Consider the following 17,537-nt stretch of genomic DNA (forward strand, 5'->3'; position numbering starts at 1 on the left):
AACCCCAAAACAATGCTGGAGTCACTTTCTTTTTCCTTTTTGAGCCCTCCAGTGTGTATGAATTCTGACCTTGCCGGCAATTCTCGGCTTGCCATGAAAGCCACTGTTTCCAGTAAGAATTGGAGCATCAGCCTTTGTGATATCTCCACCCCAGGAAGAATGGAACAGGAGGGGAGATGCTGGAAGATAAAGAGAGGATGGAGCAGCTGTTTTGGAGGGCAGCAGAGAAAGCCCATGAATGACTTGAGTTTACCCACACTTACTTAAAATAAAAAGTTTTGGCAAAACACTCTTCTGTTGCCTCATCCATTCCTGTATCTCAAAGACTACCTTGAATCAAGCCCATCCTCTGAATTTCCAGTGAGGATGAAATTGTCCACAGCAGTACCTTCTCTTGTTGGGTTTTGAGGTACTCTTCAGGCACTACAAATCCCCCCTCAAGTAAATCCACATAAACGAGGACCAAGTTATATAAAAAAAAAATCTTTATTTCATGTACCAGGATTTTTTTTTGTCATTTTCTCTTTTTAAAATTTTTTTCTTTTTAACAGTCTGAAAAAAACCCACAAAATAAAGGAAATGGAGGTTGGTTTCTTGTACTGGTTTGAGCTGGACATGAGCAACACTCTGGGGAAAATTCTTCCCTTCCAGCCCTTGCCTCCTGCCCACGCTCTCCCGGCGCCCTCCCGCACTCTCCCCGTCCCTCCTGGCCCCGGGGCGCGCTCAGCCCTGTGAATGCTCCCCAGCTCCGAGCAGTGTTGGGTGGGGATGGAAACCCCAAGGCCACCTTCCCTCTACGCTGGAATCTGGGGAACTGGCTTTGACTTGTTCCTCTGGAGGCTTTGGTGGGGGTGAATATCCCCTGTGAATCGTTCTGAAAGGGCTGGGGGGCCACGGGAGGGGATGTCATTAGTGGGGTGCGGTCCGAACAGCCAGCCGAGGCGCTCGCTGCCCCGCGATGCCGTTTCTGGGGTGACCCCGTCCCTGTGCTGCCCCCGGAGCGGGGAAGGGGGTGAAGCAGCAGCGGGTCGGGGAGCGGGGAGGATCTGGCTGCTTTACAGCAGAACCCCCGCTGGGGCCTGGAGCGGGGACTGCGCAGCTTCTAAAACTGGAGCAGCAGGAATGGGGACGGAAAAAAAGTCGAAAAGTGGGTCTGAGCTGCCGAAGGGCTCAGCGGCCCAATCCTGCAAACTCTCGGCTTTGTGCCTGCCCCGGGCGCTCCTGCTCTCGGGGGGCAGCCCCAAAGGGCTCCTGTCCCGGCCCCGGGCTGGCCGCTGTCTGTGGGTGTCACAGGGGCACCCCATCACCCCTGTGCCACCTCCCCTCCCGCCTCCATCGGCAGGGCTCCCGTGGAGGGAGCAGCATGGAAAGGAAAGCTGGCACCCCGGTGCCCCCTTCCCTCCCCGAGGGGCGCCAGGGAGGGAGCGGGCGGCAGCCAGGCCAGGGGCTGGGGCCCGGGGGGCCCAGCTGGCCTTGCCCTGCTGCTGTGGAGGGGACCCCCAGGAGGAGGAGGAGGAGGGCACAGAGCGGGGGCGTGGGGACACCCGCGGGCTTGGCGCCTCTCCGGCACGGCTCGGGGGCTCCGCCGTGGGCACTGGCCGGGGCGCGGGCCGAGGCCCGGAGCCTGTGGCCGGCTTTGGCTCGGGGTATGCTCACCGTGCCCAGGCCAGGACGGGAGCGGCCAGGGGCGGCTGGGCGGCCTCACCGTGCCCCTGCATGGCCGCAGCCCCGCTGATGCGACCCAAGGGGGATCTGGGCAGATTTGAGGGGTGCATGGCCACCCTGGGGAGCCTCTGGAGCATTCACAGGAGAGCGTGCGCCCACCGGGGCAAGGGTGTGTGAGCATGGACACACGTGTGCGCGAGTGCTGTCCCCCCCACAGCATCCCCTGTGTGTCCCCCCCACAGCATCATCACCCTGAAATGATGGGAGCCCCAGCTGCCCTCCGCCAGCCCCCCCCACCCTCTACCTGTGCCTCCCACACAGCTCCCTGCCTCCTCTCTTCTTTTTGTTCACAGTTTAAAGCTGAAGAAAACAAAAATTAAAAGAAAAAAAATACTATCTGTTGTTCTTGCAAGTAAATCCACTTATTATATTTACATTTATTTATAGCTGTTGTTTTATTAAAAAATTGCCACTTTATTTTTTTAAGAAACCTCTTTTGTCCTTTTTTTTTTTTTTTTGTCTCTGTGTGTGTGTCTTTATTTACTGTGTCTGCTTGTTTTTTGCACTGTCACCGTTAACCCCAGGGTCACCAGGGCAGGGGAAGTGGGGACCCCCCTGGGGACACTGTGGAGGGTGACTCAGCATCAGCTCCTGCGCTCCCTGGGGTCACTTTAAACCCCTATGGATCTGTGGAGCAGATCCCCACGGATCCCAGGGGAATGGAATGGATCCCCGTGGGTCTCAGGGGAACAGAGTGGGTCGTGGCTAACTCCAGCACCCAGGATCCTCCATAACTGGCCCGAGGACCCCCATCCCCTGTTCCCCAAGAAGCCTGTGCTGGGTTAAAGGTAAGTGGGAAACAAACCATAAAATAAAAGAATAAAACCTCCCAAAATTAAAAAAGCTGCCTCCTCCTCCTCTTCCTCCCACTTGATTTATTGTCATTTGTTATTTCTTTGTTCCCTTTTATTTTTTTAATCTGTTTTTATTAAATGTTAAAATAATGGTACATGGGAAATCATGCATTTTCTTTTAAATTTATTTCTATTTTTTAAATCTCTTTCTCTCAGTTTTAAGGATTTTCTTTTTTTTCTTTTTTCTTTTGCTTTTTTTTTAAAGAATTTTTTTCACTGTTGTCTCTTTCCTCATGTTTCCTTTTCGTTTGTTTGGTTTTTTGTTCACTCGCTTGTTTGTCTGCTTATCTGCTTGTTCCTTCGTTGTTGTTGTTTGTTTTTTTTGTCAGTTTTTTTGTTTGCTTTTGTTGGTTTTTTTTGTGGATTTTTTTTTTTTTTGCATTGGGAAGGTCCCCACTCCACCAAGGGGCACTTCCACCTCCTCCTTCCCCACCCCCCTGCTGCCCCCTGCCCCCTTCCACCCTCCCCACCCTGCAGCCCACCCCCGTCTCCTCCTGCCCGTTCCTGCCCCATTGTCAGCTCCTGGCGACGGCTTCATACCGGGGTGGTCCGGCGGTTGGCTGTGTTGGTGTGGATAGAGTCCTTGTTCTCTTTCTGGATACAGTTGTGAACCTGGAGGAAACTGTTATCCCTGTCGGAGTTGTAGGTGGCGGTGGGGGTGGTGCTTGCCTTCAGCGGGTCTCTGGTCAGGGTGTACATCGAGATCTCTGTTGATGGCAGGGTGTTGAACCCTTTGATCCCGACGGGAGAGGCATCCCTGGAGTGTGAAGGCTCGGTGGAGCGGGAGCTGGAGCGACTGCGTCTCTGATAGCGGTACCGGTAGCTGGGGATGCGGGTGATGGCGGAGGACTGGAGGTAGTCCGTGGCACGAGCGTTGGCACGCAGCTGTTTGTGCCGGTCTATGAACATGTGGACAGCCAGCACTCCCACCATCTCGGCTATAATGAAGGACAGGGCCCCGAAATAGAAGGACCAGCCGTAGGAGTAGCTGTTCTTCTTGGAGTCACTCTTGGAGGGGTCTCCAGCGTTGGCTGATATGTATACAATGATGCCAATTATATTACTCAGACCTGCAAGCCATCCGGCGGGGGAGAGAGAAGGAGATGTCAAGAAGGCCACACATGGCAGTGGTGGGTCTGAGGGGTTGAATCCCCTCCTGGATGGGCAGTTTGCCTTGGCAAAACCCTCCTCATGGGCCTGCCACTTCCCTGGACCACACTCCTGTTCCCTGAGAGATGTCAGATATTAGAGAAACTCTCTCTCTGTCAGCTCCCAAGCGGGAGGAAAAGCCTCTGCCTGCCTGGCTCTGCTGGGTGAGCAGGCAGGATGGAGAGGCGTCCCTGTGATGCTGCTTTCAGCCCAAATAAGATTTAACAGGGTTGGGAAATACGCACACTCCTGCCTAGGCAACTGTACCCCAACGTCCTGGCTGGGCAGCCCCCCAAGCCCTGGAGCCCACCCCCTGGGCATCAGGCCCTGTGCACCCCTTTACCTGCAGACACGAAGAAGATGCCGGCACTAAGGATGATGTTGTGTCGGGTTTTGTAGAACTCGCTGGCTGCAATGCAGAGTCCACCCATGAAAAGCAGAATCACACTCAGGATCGGGAAAATACTAGAGGCTCTAACAGCCCCTGCAGAGGAGAGAGGGAGGGCAGGGCAGAAAGAACAACACAGGTGTGAGAGAGAGGAAAAAGGGGCATGGAAATGGCACCGGAGAGAGGGGGACACGCAAGCGCATTTAGTGGGTGGGTGTGAAGGGGAGAGACAGAGGGCAATGTGCCGTAGGGGAGTAATTTAAGGAGAGATATAGGCATTGGGGGATGGAGGGAGGGAAGGAGAGAGAAACAAAGTGTGTCAGAAAAAGAGAGTGGTCCAAAGCAACTCTCCCATACCCTGGCCACTGCTGCTGCCACAAAGCTGGTGGTACTGCACGGTGTGGCAGAGGAGGCTGTGGGGCTGATGACTGGGCGGGGAGCCTGCCTGCATTGTCTGTGCCCCCTCACACTGTTTCTTCCTCTGTTTTTGGGGGGACTGTGGGCTGGAGAGGGAGCCCAGGCACCATTCAGCTTCTCCTTCTGCAGGGCTCTGCTGCTCAAGCCTGCACTTCAAAGAACAGCAACCCAAATGCTTCCTGCAGAGCTGCTCAATCTCGAATCCTCCCAAAAGGGCATGAGCATCTCAAGGAGATTTTTTTTTTAGGGCTGAGAAGGAGCTCGTGGTGCCATGCACTGCTCTGCAGCTGCAGTGAGGACTGAGAAGAAACAGTCCCAGCCCTGTGTGCTGAAATGCGGGGCTTAACCTAGTGATTAAATGACTGGGCTGCTTCCAGAGGGCAGTGATGGTTTGGATGTGCCAGCTCCCACACACGCACACTCTCCATCGGTCGATATGGGAAGAGCTCAGCCAGCAGAGGGCAATGGCATAGATGCACAGATGCACGTATATGCTCGTATGTGCATGCAAAACGTACCCCAAAGCTTCTGTGGGGCCTGACTCGTGTTCCTGCAGTGAAAGGCCGCGTCTGTGTGTACGCACACCCACACACACGGGCACACACGCACACACCGCTCGTGGGCGGCTCGGTGGGAGCCAGAGCTCTGCCTGAGTCTGGGTTAGGAATATTCCTATTTTTTTTTAACTAGGAAGGCCTTCTCTCCTCCCTTCACAAGAGAAAATAAGCTGTTAAAGTGTGAAATGAAGCCTTGCTTGATAAAGAAAGGTATCAGACGGGCTGGTGCAATTCTGCTTGTGGAGCAAAGATCTGGGAGGGGGGATGAAAACTAATCCTTCCTTACCTGCAAGAATGAACCCAATGAAGCAAATGCAGGACTTTTCCCTAAGTGAGAAGAGACCCCATTTCAAAGACCCTGTTGGCCTCTGGATCCTGCTAGGCGCAATCAATCAGCTCTTTGAGGGGGGCCTAGCCCGCTGCTTGTGCATGGGGAATGCAGAAGTCAGGGAGAAACCTCTCTTGCTTGCTTTCCAGCTCTGCCTGGCTGTGTTTCAGGGAACAGGATAACAGTAATAACCATCTTAATAGCTTCTGGAAAACAAGGTGGCATTTGACGATGGGGACCTTAAATGGCAGGAAGAAAACATCAAGCAGACGCCCACTGTTGAGAGGCTTTCTAGGGGGACGCTTGGTCAGTCCTGCAACCTGGTCTACATCAGTTTTATCTGTGTCTTAATTCTGAAATTCACGTCTGTGGGGAGAACACAAAGTTGCTGACTGACATGGGAAGCTGCAGGTGTCATGTGATGGAGAAGGACAGCAGTCTTCCTCAGCCTTTCAGGAGGACCATACCAGCAAGAGAGGAGGAAAATATCATCCAGCCTTCCTGGGTCGAGAGCCTGTGGCCTAAAGAAAAAGGGCTGATGGCATATGCTCCCTAAACTCACCTGTGTCTGCTAGCAAGGAAACATAGGGATGCTTCTGCTTCCTCTCTGATAACAGGCATTTGATTTCAAAAATCCTAAGACACCTTATGTGGATGGCTGGCAGTAATAATGGCTAAAACCTTCTAGCCAGGCCATGGACCCTGCTCCATCACTGTCCTGGTCCACTGGGGCATGAGGGAATTGCCTACTCTGACACAGATAAACAACTTCCTAGCTGTTCCTGATGGCACCGTCAGGCATTGCCCATGCAGAGCACCCAGGGACTCCGGTTTGACAGAAGTTCTGGGAAGAAGCTGTTCAGTGGGGTCCTTCTTCAGGCAGGTCTAAGCCAGCAGAAATCCCAGCTCCCTCAGGAATGACCCAAATCATCCTTTATTGACTTGCCAAATCCCTCTTTGAACCTGGTTTTTCTTAAAAAGGGTTCTACCCTGGGGACAGTGTCGGGTCCTGACATTGGGCCAATTTTTGTCTTCAGATCTTGTTCTCTCTGAGGGAACAAACCCATCCTTCTTGTGATGTTTGGCCCCTTCCCCAAACTCTTTTTTCTGAAGTGCAATTGATGCTGCAAGCAGCTTCTTTGCTCCCAAGCAGCTCTGCAAAGGCTGATTTGTCCTCGGAGGCAGCCTGCAAACCTTTGGCATCCCTGTGCCAAACCGGATCAAACCTCTGTGTTCAGCTCTGCTGTTCAGGGGCCATGCAGCAATTAAGAGACCAGTGCTGCAGAAAAGCAGCTGAAAGAAGCAATCTCCCTCAGTTATTTACAATTTACAGTGGATGAAGGACTGTTTGAGAAACGAAGAGGAAGCAGCATAAGATCTGCCTCTTTTCACATACAAATGAGCCTCACAGATCCGAAATTATCTCTCTCATCCCTGCCGCAGGGCTGGGTTTCCACATCTGGCTTGGAGCACACCCGGATGACAAGGAACTATTCTGAAAGACTCCCGGTCTTTGGAAGCCTCTGATGATTAACCTTGGAAGGTCAAAAGCACTTATCTCAAATTTCTGTTGGGAGAAGATCTCATGATGTCAAAAGACATTGGGCTTGTGGAGGGAGGGCAGGATAGCAAGGTGGAGACCTAAAAGGAGTGTTCCCTGTTCAGCTGTGCTGAAGAAAGAGTAAGCACCTGCCTCTAGGGTGGGTGGAAATGCTGGTTTGGGAGGGCAACCAGGCAGGGCAATGCATGATGTGGATCTGTCCTGCTGGCCAGGGTGCTGCTGTGCAAAGCTGTGTGAGCTCCACTCACACATCTCAGGTGGGACTTGGACCTCAGACTAGGTCTCATTACAGACATGCCTTGTGCCTAGGGGCTCTGGGTGAGCACCAGGTCATTCCTTCAAAGGGCTCTGGCTGTCCTGCTGCCTGCTCCCATCACTAAAACCAGCAAAGGTCAGATCTGCAGCCTCTGTCAGGAAGCGGTGTTTGGGGAAAGGTGAAGACAGCAATAAGAGATCCTCAGACAAAATCCAGCTAATTTCTTAAATCTGGTGCCACCAGAGTATCAGATAAGGAAATATAAACTTTCTCTGCTTTAGGAGGACACGCACACTCACACACACACACTGCCCCAGCTAGGCCAGTCTGACCTTAGGCTCAATCAGCAGCTTTTCAGTGGATTTGAATTAAGACTCTGATTTTATATCACAGTTAATTGCTGCTTATAAAAAAATGCCATTGGTTGTTTCTGTGAGCTCGAATTTGCACTGTTTCATGGGCAGAGCCCCTGGGAAGTGAGTGGAGTAATTTTGAGGGGGTGATGAGGCTCTGGGGTTTCCACTGAGCCTCGCAGGTCCCAGTGTCTCCACCACCCTGGGTTCAGAAACAAAAGGCACCCGAACCATTGCAAAAAGAGCCTGCGGACTTACGGAGGAAATATTCTGCTGTATCGGCTTCATAATCTGCATCCTCAGGGAAGTGATCGATTTGCTTACACAGACCTTTAAAATTCCCTAGGGAACAAGAGAGAAAAAGAACAAATGAGAACACCAAAACCTGCCTTGCAGGAACAGCTGCCCTCTGCGTCACCTTTTGTGCCCGCCTGCCTTCCTCCCAGGCAGCATGCCCGCTCGGGTGTGCACGCCCGGGAAAGGCCCGGGGCCTCTCCTTGCACACTCGCACGTGTATTTGCACAGGAATGTGGGGTTTGCTGTCAGGCTCCAGCCTGATGCCCACCTAGCCCAGCACGCCTCCCTCCGAGAGGAGAGCCCCAGGAGCTCCGTGACTCCCGCACTGCCCGCCTGCAGGGAGGCGGGATGGGAACGGGAGCCAGGCTCTGGGCAAAGCACAGGTGTCAGCGTCCCCTCCCTCAGCATCACAGGTACAACTCTGAGTTACAGCATCGGACCTCAGTGTTTCCTCTGGTGTGGCCTCCCTGGATCCCAGCAGTGAGGGCATCAGGGCAGGATGATTAGGTGTGGGTTGCAAAAGTATTTGTTTCTCTCAGCTGTGAATTCACTGCCCTCTAATTCTGTGGGCAGGATACATTCTTTTGTTCAGGTTCGGTGTTAGAACAAAAGTCCTTAATCTGCTACATCTCCATATGACTGCTTGTTTCTGCATACCTTTGTCAGGCCTGCTCTTGTGTCCTCTCCCAGACTGAGGCTACAAGAAGCTCGGTGCAAGTGTGTGCCTGTAGCTCAACAGCAAAACACCTTGGTGCTGGGAGAGGAAAATCTTCCACCATAAGTGAGGGAAGCTGGGCTGGACACAGTCCCATCAGTCTGGTGTATGTAGAGGGCCCTCTGCCAGTTTCAGTTATGGGACACCCTTTTTCACACACACACTCCATGACCAACAAGACCATCCCAACAAGGGGCCAGTGACATCTTCCAAGTCTTTTGTTAGCTGGGATGTCTACCAGGCTCTTATTTTCATCACTCGTATCTCCTCTTGACATCAGGAGTACCACTCCAGAGAGGTACTCCTCAAGCCACATCATAATTTTCACCATGACCACTGATTAATTAGTATCTCAAATGATCAGGTTGTCCATTCTTGTACAGGGTTGCCCATATGAAAGACAATTTCATTATGGCTCCTGAGGTTCCCACACATTTTTTCTCCTACCCTCCATTCCATTTCCCTCTGGACACTTGCACTGACTGGCCATTAACACAGAACTGATGGACACAGTCTGTCCAGAAAGGAGAAATACATTGTCTGCATGATGTGCGTGGGTTAGCAAGGTGATCCTGTGGGCCTCCTCACCAGATGTCAACTCACAAAGGGACTCAGGCTCACTGGTCCCTCAGCAGGAAGCATTTGGAGCCCATGTCTGAAAAGTGACAAATGCTGTGGCAGCCTGGGTAAGCTCCTGCCACCCTGACCCTGAACCCAGCTTCTGGACCAGCTGGGTGTGAAGGGCAAGGGGAAAATGAAGCCACCACTCTTGAGGCTGTTGCCTCTGGGAAGAGCAAGAGAGCTCTTCCAGACCAAACCTACCCAGGCTGAGACCTGCAGTCACCATGTCAGGTCCCCAAGTCATGTCTTGGAAGGTCTATCCCAGAGGGATTGGAATGAACTTTCAGATATTTGCGAACACACAGAAGAAGGGCCAAGCTCAAAGGATTCTCCCTGAGTTGCTTCTTGAGGCCACCCCTTGATGGATTAACGTTTGGGATGCTTTGGGAGGCATTCCTGAGTAAATATCTGAGTAAATGGAAGGCAGGTAGGTGGGTTCCTTTAGGTCTACCTCCAAGTTTGGCTTCTTCTGCATCCATCTGGCTTGTGTCTGATGCCTCCAAGGTACTTATTGCATTTAGCTACTCATTTGAAGAGCTTGCATGAAGAGACTGGAGCCAGCAGAGAGGAGTGTGTGTGTGCATTAAGAGGTAAGTAATAGGAGAAGAAAGTAGGAACAAAGCCTCTCTGTGTAGCTCTGACATACTATTCCCACACTAAAACTGTGGGTTATGAAAGGTTATTAATCACCCATCCCAAATCCAGTTACCTTGTTCAAAAAGTGTCTGCTTCTCAGCCATGGCTCTTCTGGAAGGAAAGCTTCATTGCCAAGTAAATTGCCTTGGCACATTTCCACCCTGCTACTTGCCCACTAAAATCCCTATGAGGCAGGCAGATACAGCATGAAGGGGGTCCTGTCCCTGCCTTGCCCCTGACTGCCTGGGGCCATCTGCCTGTGACAGATGAGCAGCTCCTCATCCTGGTCCTTTGGCTGCTGTCACTGCTGTACAGTGCATGTGGACACTGGCACACTCCGGGGCGCTGGGGAGGTCTCCAGCTTCAGATTTCAGTTCCTCACCCAGCAGATCCTGAACACTGAGTTCCTCCTGCCCATACATGCTGGGGGAGCAGGCAGAACCTGCATGCACCTCCCAGGTGATGTTCCTGGCACACAGCCGGAGCCTCCCAGTTGGAATCAGCCAGGGAGGGAAGACGCAGTGCATCTGGAAACCCCCTCACTGTGTGACATCCTTTCCCTGCTTCCTTTTTTCTCCCTCTCCCCCGCTCTGTTTCTTGCTGAATTTGAGGCTGATTAATTCCTATGTAAAGAATTGAGCTGCCTGGGGAAGATGCTGCATCTGGTGCAGGCTGTCTTTTCTATGGATTTGCGTGGGACTAGCTGGTTAGAGGTTCAGCCGCTGAGGCAGGCTGAGGGATATGCAGGCTCTTTGAAAATCTGCTCCTGGTGCTCAGTGTCCCACAGGCTTTGCTGACCTGGCTCCGCAGGGAACCTGGCCATTGGAGTGTCCAGCCTTGGCTTGCTTAAAATGCTGTGACATTGTGGAGCTGCCCTTCTCCACAGGCTCGTATGCTGTGCCAGGTTGATTCCCCTCCCTGGATCAACCCTACTGGGGTTCATGAGAGCAGTGTTGGTGCCACTTTAGCCCCTGCTTTGTCTGTGCTCAGCACAGAGTGCTGTGGGTTTGGATGCTGACTGTTTGCCTGTGCTACCACACCCGCTCCTCCAATGCCTCCTAGCTCCTCTGGGCGATGGATGGGGAAAGGATGCGGAATTTAGGTCATTAATGCGCTAACTGGGAACATAAGAGAACAAGATTCAGTTTTTGCTCTGCCACAGGCGTGCTGTTAAAACCACTTCTCTCTGCCTCAGAGTCCCACCCTGTAAAATGGGGGTGACAGCGCTCCTCTGCCTGGTGCCGTACGGGGATGTGTTAAACAGGGCATGGTGTGGGTGTGCTGTGCCAGCGACTCCCAAAGTGCACAGAGTGAGTGAGTGATGGATGGCAGCAGTTCAGGAACCCGCTCGGTGTGGGGAAGGCCTTGATGTCACTCCTCGTGCCAAGGTCACTCGGCAATTCTCTGACGGACATCTGTGGCCTGCTGAGATGGTACAGCAGCTTCCCTGGCACCTGTGCTGGTGGAAGCACGGAGGGGGGATGGAGCAGCTCAGCAGCGCTGCTGAGGTCTGACACAACAGCCTTTCCTTGTGCTGCACGTGTGGTCTGCGGAGCCAGGGATGGTGAGAGCCCTGTGCCACCCTACAATTAATACTCCTGAATGCCTGAGCAAGATCAAATCATTATGTGGGAGGGCATGTATGGCTCTGAGAACCCCCCCAAGGAAGCAAGAACCACATCTCCTCTCTGCTTGAGTCCCTTTGCCCTTCACATTCTTCCCAACTCAAGATATTTCATGCTGTGAACTTTGAAACGCGGCACGTATCTCTGTCTTCTCCCACACACCTCTCTGAGACACTTAAGCCACATGCTTCCACCTCCTCCCTGTAGCTCTCCCAGTGCAGTTTGAGCTCTCTCCTCATCCTTGCTCATGTTGACCCATCAGATCTTTCTCCTGTTTCTCAGTCCCTCTCATTCTTGCAGCCACCTCCCTCTCTGTGCAGTATCAGTGTGGCCATCCTTCCAACAGCCTGCTTTGGGGTGTGCAGGCTGCAAAGAAGGTGGGGATGAGCATCAGCCTGTCTCAGGAAAGGAAGGCTGCAGATGCCCAAGTCCATAGAAAAGCATAGAGCAGTCTCCACATCCCTTGTGTGTTACTGGGAGTCGTTAAGCAAGACCACCATCATTTGTTTGTTGCCTGTCCCATATTTGGAAAATGCAGTTTGGAAGAGCCAGGACTGGTGCAGTAGGCACCCCTCCAGTGCCTGGCCAAGGACAGAAGTCGCCCGGTTGGGTCATTAAGAGCAATCTCTCATACTGCCAAAAGAGACTAAATGGCTAAATGTCTAAGATGAAATTCAGCATCAACTGTGTGTTCATCTGTGAGAGAGACCTCTTCCAGTGTGGCAGGATCATTGTTTGGGTATAAGCTGTCTATCCAGGACAGCTGGCAGCCACCAGCCCTGCTGCAGCAGTACTCAGACTGAGCTACCCCCGATGAGAACCCGGCTCCGTATTGTTGGTGATACAGTTTATTTTTGTGCTGCTTTGTGCAGCCCTCTCTCTTTCAGAAGTCTTGCTTGCCTGCAGAGTGCGATCCATTGCAAAATAGTAAGTTCCAAAGAATGAAAAGCTACTCCCTTCCTGCGAGGTAGGAACACTTTTAAATGGTCAGGACCATACATCTGAAAACTGTGAGCCAGAAGCAGAGGAAAAGACGTCCAAAAGGAGAGAAGCAGACAAAGAGGGATGAGAACAGAAAGACCTGTTTTCCCAGAATGATTTGTGATATTTCCATTTATGGAGAAAAGCAATCCGCTGAAAGCTTTCCTTCAGTCTCACTCTCTAATTTAGCAGAGGTTTTGGCATGATGGCTTCTAGAGAAATAAATAAAGGGGACTGGATATAGCTGTTGTCTCTAAAAGCTGAGAAAGATGGTTTGGTGTTGGCCAAGGATTCAGTGTCACTTTTTGTCACACGCTCCCCATATCATATTAGGCAAGCCACTTACCCTCCCCTACCCACCTCTTCTTTCACTCAAAATGGGAATAATGTGTTTCCCTGCCTCTGGAGAGTAGGCTGAGGATATTTGTATTAAAAATATGAAAGTGATCAGACACTGGACCATTTGGGCCAGATAATTCTTCCCACCATATAGTTCAAATGTGACATGCTCATTTTTGATGTGACCTTCTGTGCATGAAGGCTGTGCAAACATGAGAGTTCTCGGCAGTTCCCACTTGTGCTGCCTGCCCTAGGAGTAAACTTGGGTGCAGATTAAACTGTTTGCTATCTGCCCATGAAAGAGATACAAGAAATGGCACATGACAGGCAGGTGGTGAGACACAAACGCAAACGATTCTGCTCCAGGATTCTGTTTCTGAGCAGTGTCCCTTTGGTACCAGGTGGTGAAGTGGGGCCCAGAGCCAGCCTCTGGGCTACAGAGACAAATTCCACAGCTACATGGCAAACTGCTGGCATGCCTTTCTTATGCACAAAAGGCTTCCAAACCAGGAGAAGAGGTCTGCCATCCCTGTCAAAAATTGACACCGGTGACACTGAGTTGTTAATGCCCAACCTGACATGACTGCAAGAGGAAGGATTGAGGTTTCATGAAGTGACAAAGAGCACAGGAAAAGCCTTTTGAAGGCATTTTGATTGCTCTCCTCCCTTCCAAGAATGAAGCACTTGAGAGCACACATAATTTTGGGGGATTTGGAGCTGATGAAAAGTGTGGTGGCAGGGAACACAGACAGTGCTTGTGGGCATCTGCTTTTACCCAGCTGTCCTGACGCTCCCAGAAGAAAGACTGGCCCTTCAAAAGGGCTCTCTCTGGGGATCTCTCCACAGATAGCACCTTACAGAAATTAGGCCATCTTTTCACCTGCCTCAGTATGCAGGTTACAGGGTGTAGGGCTAAACCAGCACACAGAGCACAAGGAATGGTCATTCTGGGGCTGAAGCAGGTGCTGCTCTTGCAGCTCTGGCCCTGCACAGTGGCAGGGGATGCTGTGCTAGGCTAATACCTTTTGACCCAGCTGGGTAATTTTAAGAGTGAAGAATGCTCAGCTGTCATTAGGAACAAAGGGATTTTCCACCACAAGGTGAAGGTCAGTGGGGCAGTAAATGTGGTCTGAGGAGTTGACCCTGGGACAATAGCAGAGACTCAATGGGAACTACAGGCCATCAAAAATCTTGCCACCTTCCTGTCCAAATCCAATGCACCTGCTTTGATGTGGTCTTCTTCAATGCAAACACGCAGCAATGCATATGTTAAAAATCCCAAACAAAACCCTAGCAACATAACCAGTACATGGCATACATAATTCTCTCCCTGGGGAGAGGATAAAAGAACAAACCACATGTGACTGATATCAAGCTCCATCACTTAATGTGCCAATGGAATTCATTCAGATATTGTGCTGAAGAAGCCTGTAAAAGAACTGGTGCAAAATAGAAATTGATCTTATAGTTATGAAAACATATCTGCCCCTGCCTGTGAGGTAGAACCATTATACCAGCTCTCCTCACCTCATTATTAATAATTATGTTTATTACAGCTGTTGCCAAGGATCAGATGATAAAGGGAGCTGCAGTAAAAATGTTACAAACACTGTCTTACAGACCACTGCTGCCTTGATGAGCATGGAGGAAGAGGTGTATCACAGCACATTAGCAATGACCAAAGCTACAGCAGTAAAACAGCCTAAAACATACTGGTTCTGAGGAGATTAATTTATTCAGGAGATGGCTGATAAATAGGGAAAGAAATGCAGACAGAGATGGGAGAAATAAGTGGGAGAAGCCAGTATGGGTTAGCATTGAGGAAGAGATGATGAGACGGAAGGAGAAGGGTATAGGGAACTGCTAGTATTGAGCACCAGGGAGATTAGTCCCATTCAAAACAATACCAGGCTCCTGTTCTGCCTTTTTCAGCTCTTCTCCTCACTTAGTCTCTGCAACCATCCCTGACAATCACCTGGCAAAGGAGAGGGTGGCTAATGACAGAAGGATCATTTAAGTTGGAAAAGATGCCCAAGATCATCGAGTCCATCCTTTGACTGATCACCATCATGCCAACTTAACCAAAGCAGTAAGTGCCATGCCCAGTTGTTGAATGAACTCTTCCAAGGATGGTGACTCCATCACTTCCCTGGGCAGCCCTTTCGAACACTTAACCACCCTTTCAGTGTGACAACCACATGTGCTGCTGGAGGTGACTCAAGTCCCTCCTGCAGAGCCTCAGCAGTGTGGGAGTGCAGGAGAGCCCATCCCACCCTGGCATTGCCCGCATGGTGCCTTGCAGAGCTCTGCTGCAGCAGCCAAGGGGGCCCACGCTGTGCTAGGGCAGGACTCTGCAGTGCTCTCAGCCTGGAACCGCTTTGCATTTTTCCTTGGAGGTGGCAGCCTCCCCTCCTTCCCACCCCGCTCAGTGCTGCTGCTGCATGCTGCTAAGTAGCCCATAGACTGTGCCTCAGAGCTGGCTACAGCTATTCCACGTACGTGGGTGGAGATGCAGTGGTAGCAAAACCTATTATTAAGATTATATGAAGATTTCCATTTATAAACACCCTCTTTTTACAGGGTTGTAACTTTCAAAAATATCCTTGCTGTGGCTTGAAATTTCCTGTGCTTTGTCACAGGCGGAGAAGTGAGATTGGCTGGGAAAACTGGGCAAAGGCTCTTGAATGCGTTTTGGTGCAAACACAAATCCAGCATGTTTGAGCTTTACAAACTGAAACATTGCAGGTGACTGCATTTCAGGGCCTGCTACAAATCTGTCCCAGTCACAAAGGAAAAATCTCAACACAGCAGTAATAAAAATCATTCAAAAAATCCTTTTTTGCAGACACCCAGTACAAATGTCTCCCATGGTAAACAAATGCCTCTGTTTCCTAGACTTTGCCAGAATCAAACCTGGACTGAATTCTTCCTGAAAATAGTACTTAACGCAAAAATGTATTTGGCTCATCTGAATCATTGAAAGCTGTGGATAACTGTGCTTCTCCTAATGTTATATTTCTCACATTTGCCTTCAGCACTGACATTGAAAATAATTTTACATATACATATGTAACAAATGCGTGATTTCATTTATATGTCAATGAAATAATTTAGTTCTCAAATGTCATTATTCAAATAATGATATTTGCCTGTGTGATTCAATGAATGAGTAAAGCATGAACAATATCTCTGGTTCCTCAACAAAGAGATTGGAAACTATTTCTACTGCTGTTAGAGTGACTAGTGTCACTCTAGGAAGGAAAAAATACATGAACCTTCTGGCTAACAAGCCCCATAACAGTTTTCAAGGTATATTAGCTGAGTTAGTAGAAGTACTGCCTTTGCTTTGCAAGAAGAGACAGAACTAGATTTGAAATGAGCTGGGAACCAGAAATAGAATTGAGAAAAATATTTGTAAGTAGTTGTACTCAGATATTGTAGCATGATGTTGGGTTTCAAATTTGAAGAACATAAGTGCTGCACCTGCTGTGGTGGAGGATAAAGAAATAAAAGCAGAAGTTGATCAGGACATGGAGAAAAGTCCAAGCAAAACAGGAAGGGCAAGTAAAAGAAATCAAGAAATTATAGATGATTAAAACAAAAATCTATCAATTTGTAGCAAACCATTTATATGTGCGTGTATGTGTGTTTAACGAGTTAAATGTGACACTACAACTGTGAGTCGAGTGACAGGAAGGGTGATGCAATTATCTGCAGTGAGAGAGAAGTGATGTGCATAAGGTGTGGGAGGAGAGGAGATGCTCCATAGCTACCACAGGCAATCCCAATCCACGGCTGCACATCCAGATGTGACAGGAAGGAAGACAGTAATGTAAGCCTGCATGGAAAGGGGTGAATGGGATGGAGGAAGTATTTAAGAGCTGGTTCTTCTGTTTTCTTTTTTTTTTCCTTTTCCCTATCACGGCAACAATATTGTAACTAGGACAGTTTTTGCATATAGAGTTACAACATCAGACTCTCAGAAATCAGAGCATGTAAACAACATCCTAGCTGGATGAGGGCATAAGGACTGAACCGTCTCGAATTTGAACTCAAAGATCCAGAGCTCAAATGGATTAATCTTTCCCCAGAAGTATGTAGAGGAAAACCATGGGCTAGAAAATTTCTGATTTAGTTCATCCTATTGTGTTGCATTTTTCTGCTCAGATGTAACTGTGTTGCTGATCTATGAGTGCGCATAAGAGGACAAAGCCAGGCTCACCTTGTACAGTAGGTCATGTTTTGGATCAGTGATGAGATTGTAACTCTAGTGGTCACTGGAAGTAACTGTGCACAGACATGGATTTATAGGCAAGAAAAGAGGGCAAACCAGCCCTGCTTACACGGTGAAAAGTGTCCTGCACAGCCTGGGATGAGCCACAAACTGCGCATGCCTTGGTACAGTTATGAGCTGAGCCCCTAAATCAGCATGAACCAGGGCTTAGCTATTCCCAAACTCCAAATCTTGAATCTTGCAATTGTAATGCTGTGTTCACAAGACTTTCTGAATGCAATTTCCTTAGTCATTTTTAAATTATGAAGGAGGAGAAAAGGCACTTCAAATCTTTCATCTCCAGCTCCACACTGCATTTGTCTCTGACATATCCAGCTGGATCTATAGGGAGAAACTGTCCTCAGTTAAACTGGTGTAAATCTAGTGTGACTCTGAGCTGCTCCTTCAGCATTTAGGGCCACAACCAAGAGAGGAATTAGGCTCTCAGCTGTTAATTAGCTT

General features: G+C 49.9%; 1 protein-coding gene across 2 annotated transcripts in view; it reads right to left on the bottom strand.

Moving 5' to 3' along the window:
* Positions 1–2,159: 2,159 nt before the first annotated feature.
* Positions 2,160–17,537, bottom strand: part of CACNG2 (calcium voltage-gated channel auxiliary subunit gamma 2) — a 52,501-nt gene continuing 37,123 nt past the window's right edge. For both annotated transcript variants that reach the window (XM_005488565.3, XM_005488564.3), the window contains 3 exons: positions 7,847–7,930; positions 4,072–4,212; positions 2,160–3,649 (listed from right to left, as the gene is read on the bottom strand). In XM_005488565.3, the coding sequence (XP_005488622.1) occupies positions 3,114–3,649; positions 4,072–4,212; positions 7,847–7,930 (761 nt within the window). In that variant the 3' untranslated portion in view covers positions 2,160–3,113. The remainder of the gene's footprint in view (positions 3,650–4,071; positions 4,213–7,846; positions 7,931–17,537) is intronic.

Source organism: Zonotrichia albicollis, chromosome 4 (genome assembly GCF_047830755.1).
Source record: "Zonotrichia albicollis isolate bZonAlb1 chromosome 4, bZonAlb1.hap1, whole genome shotgun sequence".
Classification (NCBI taxonomy): Eukaryota; Metazoa; Chordata; class Aves; order Passeriformes; family Passerellidae; genus Zonotrichia; species Zonotrichia albicollis.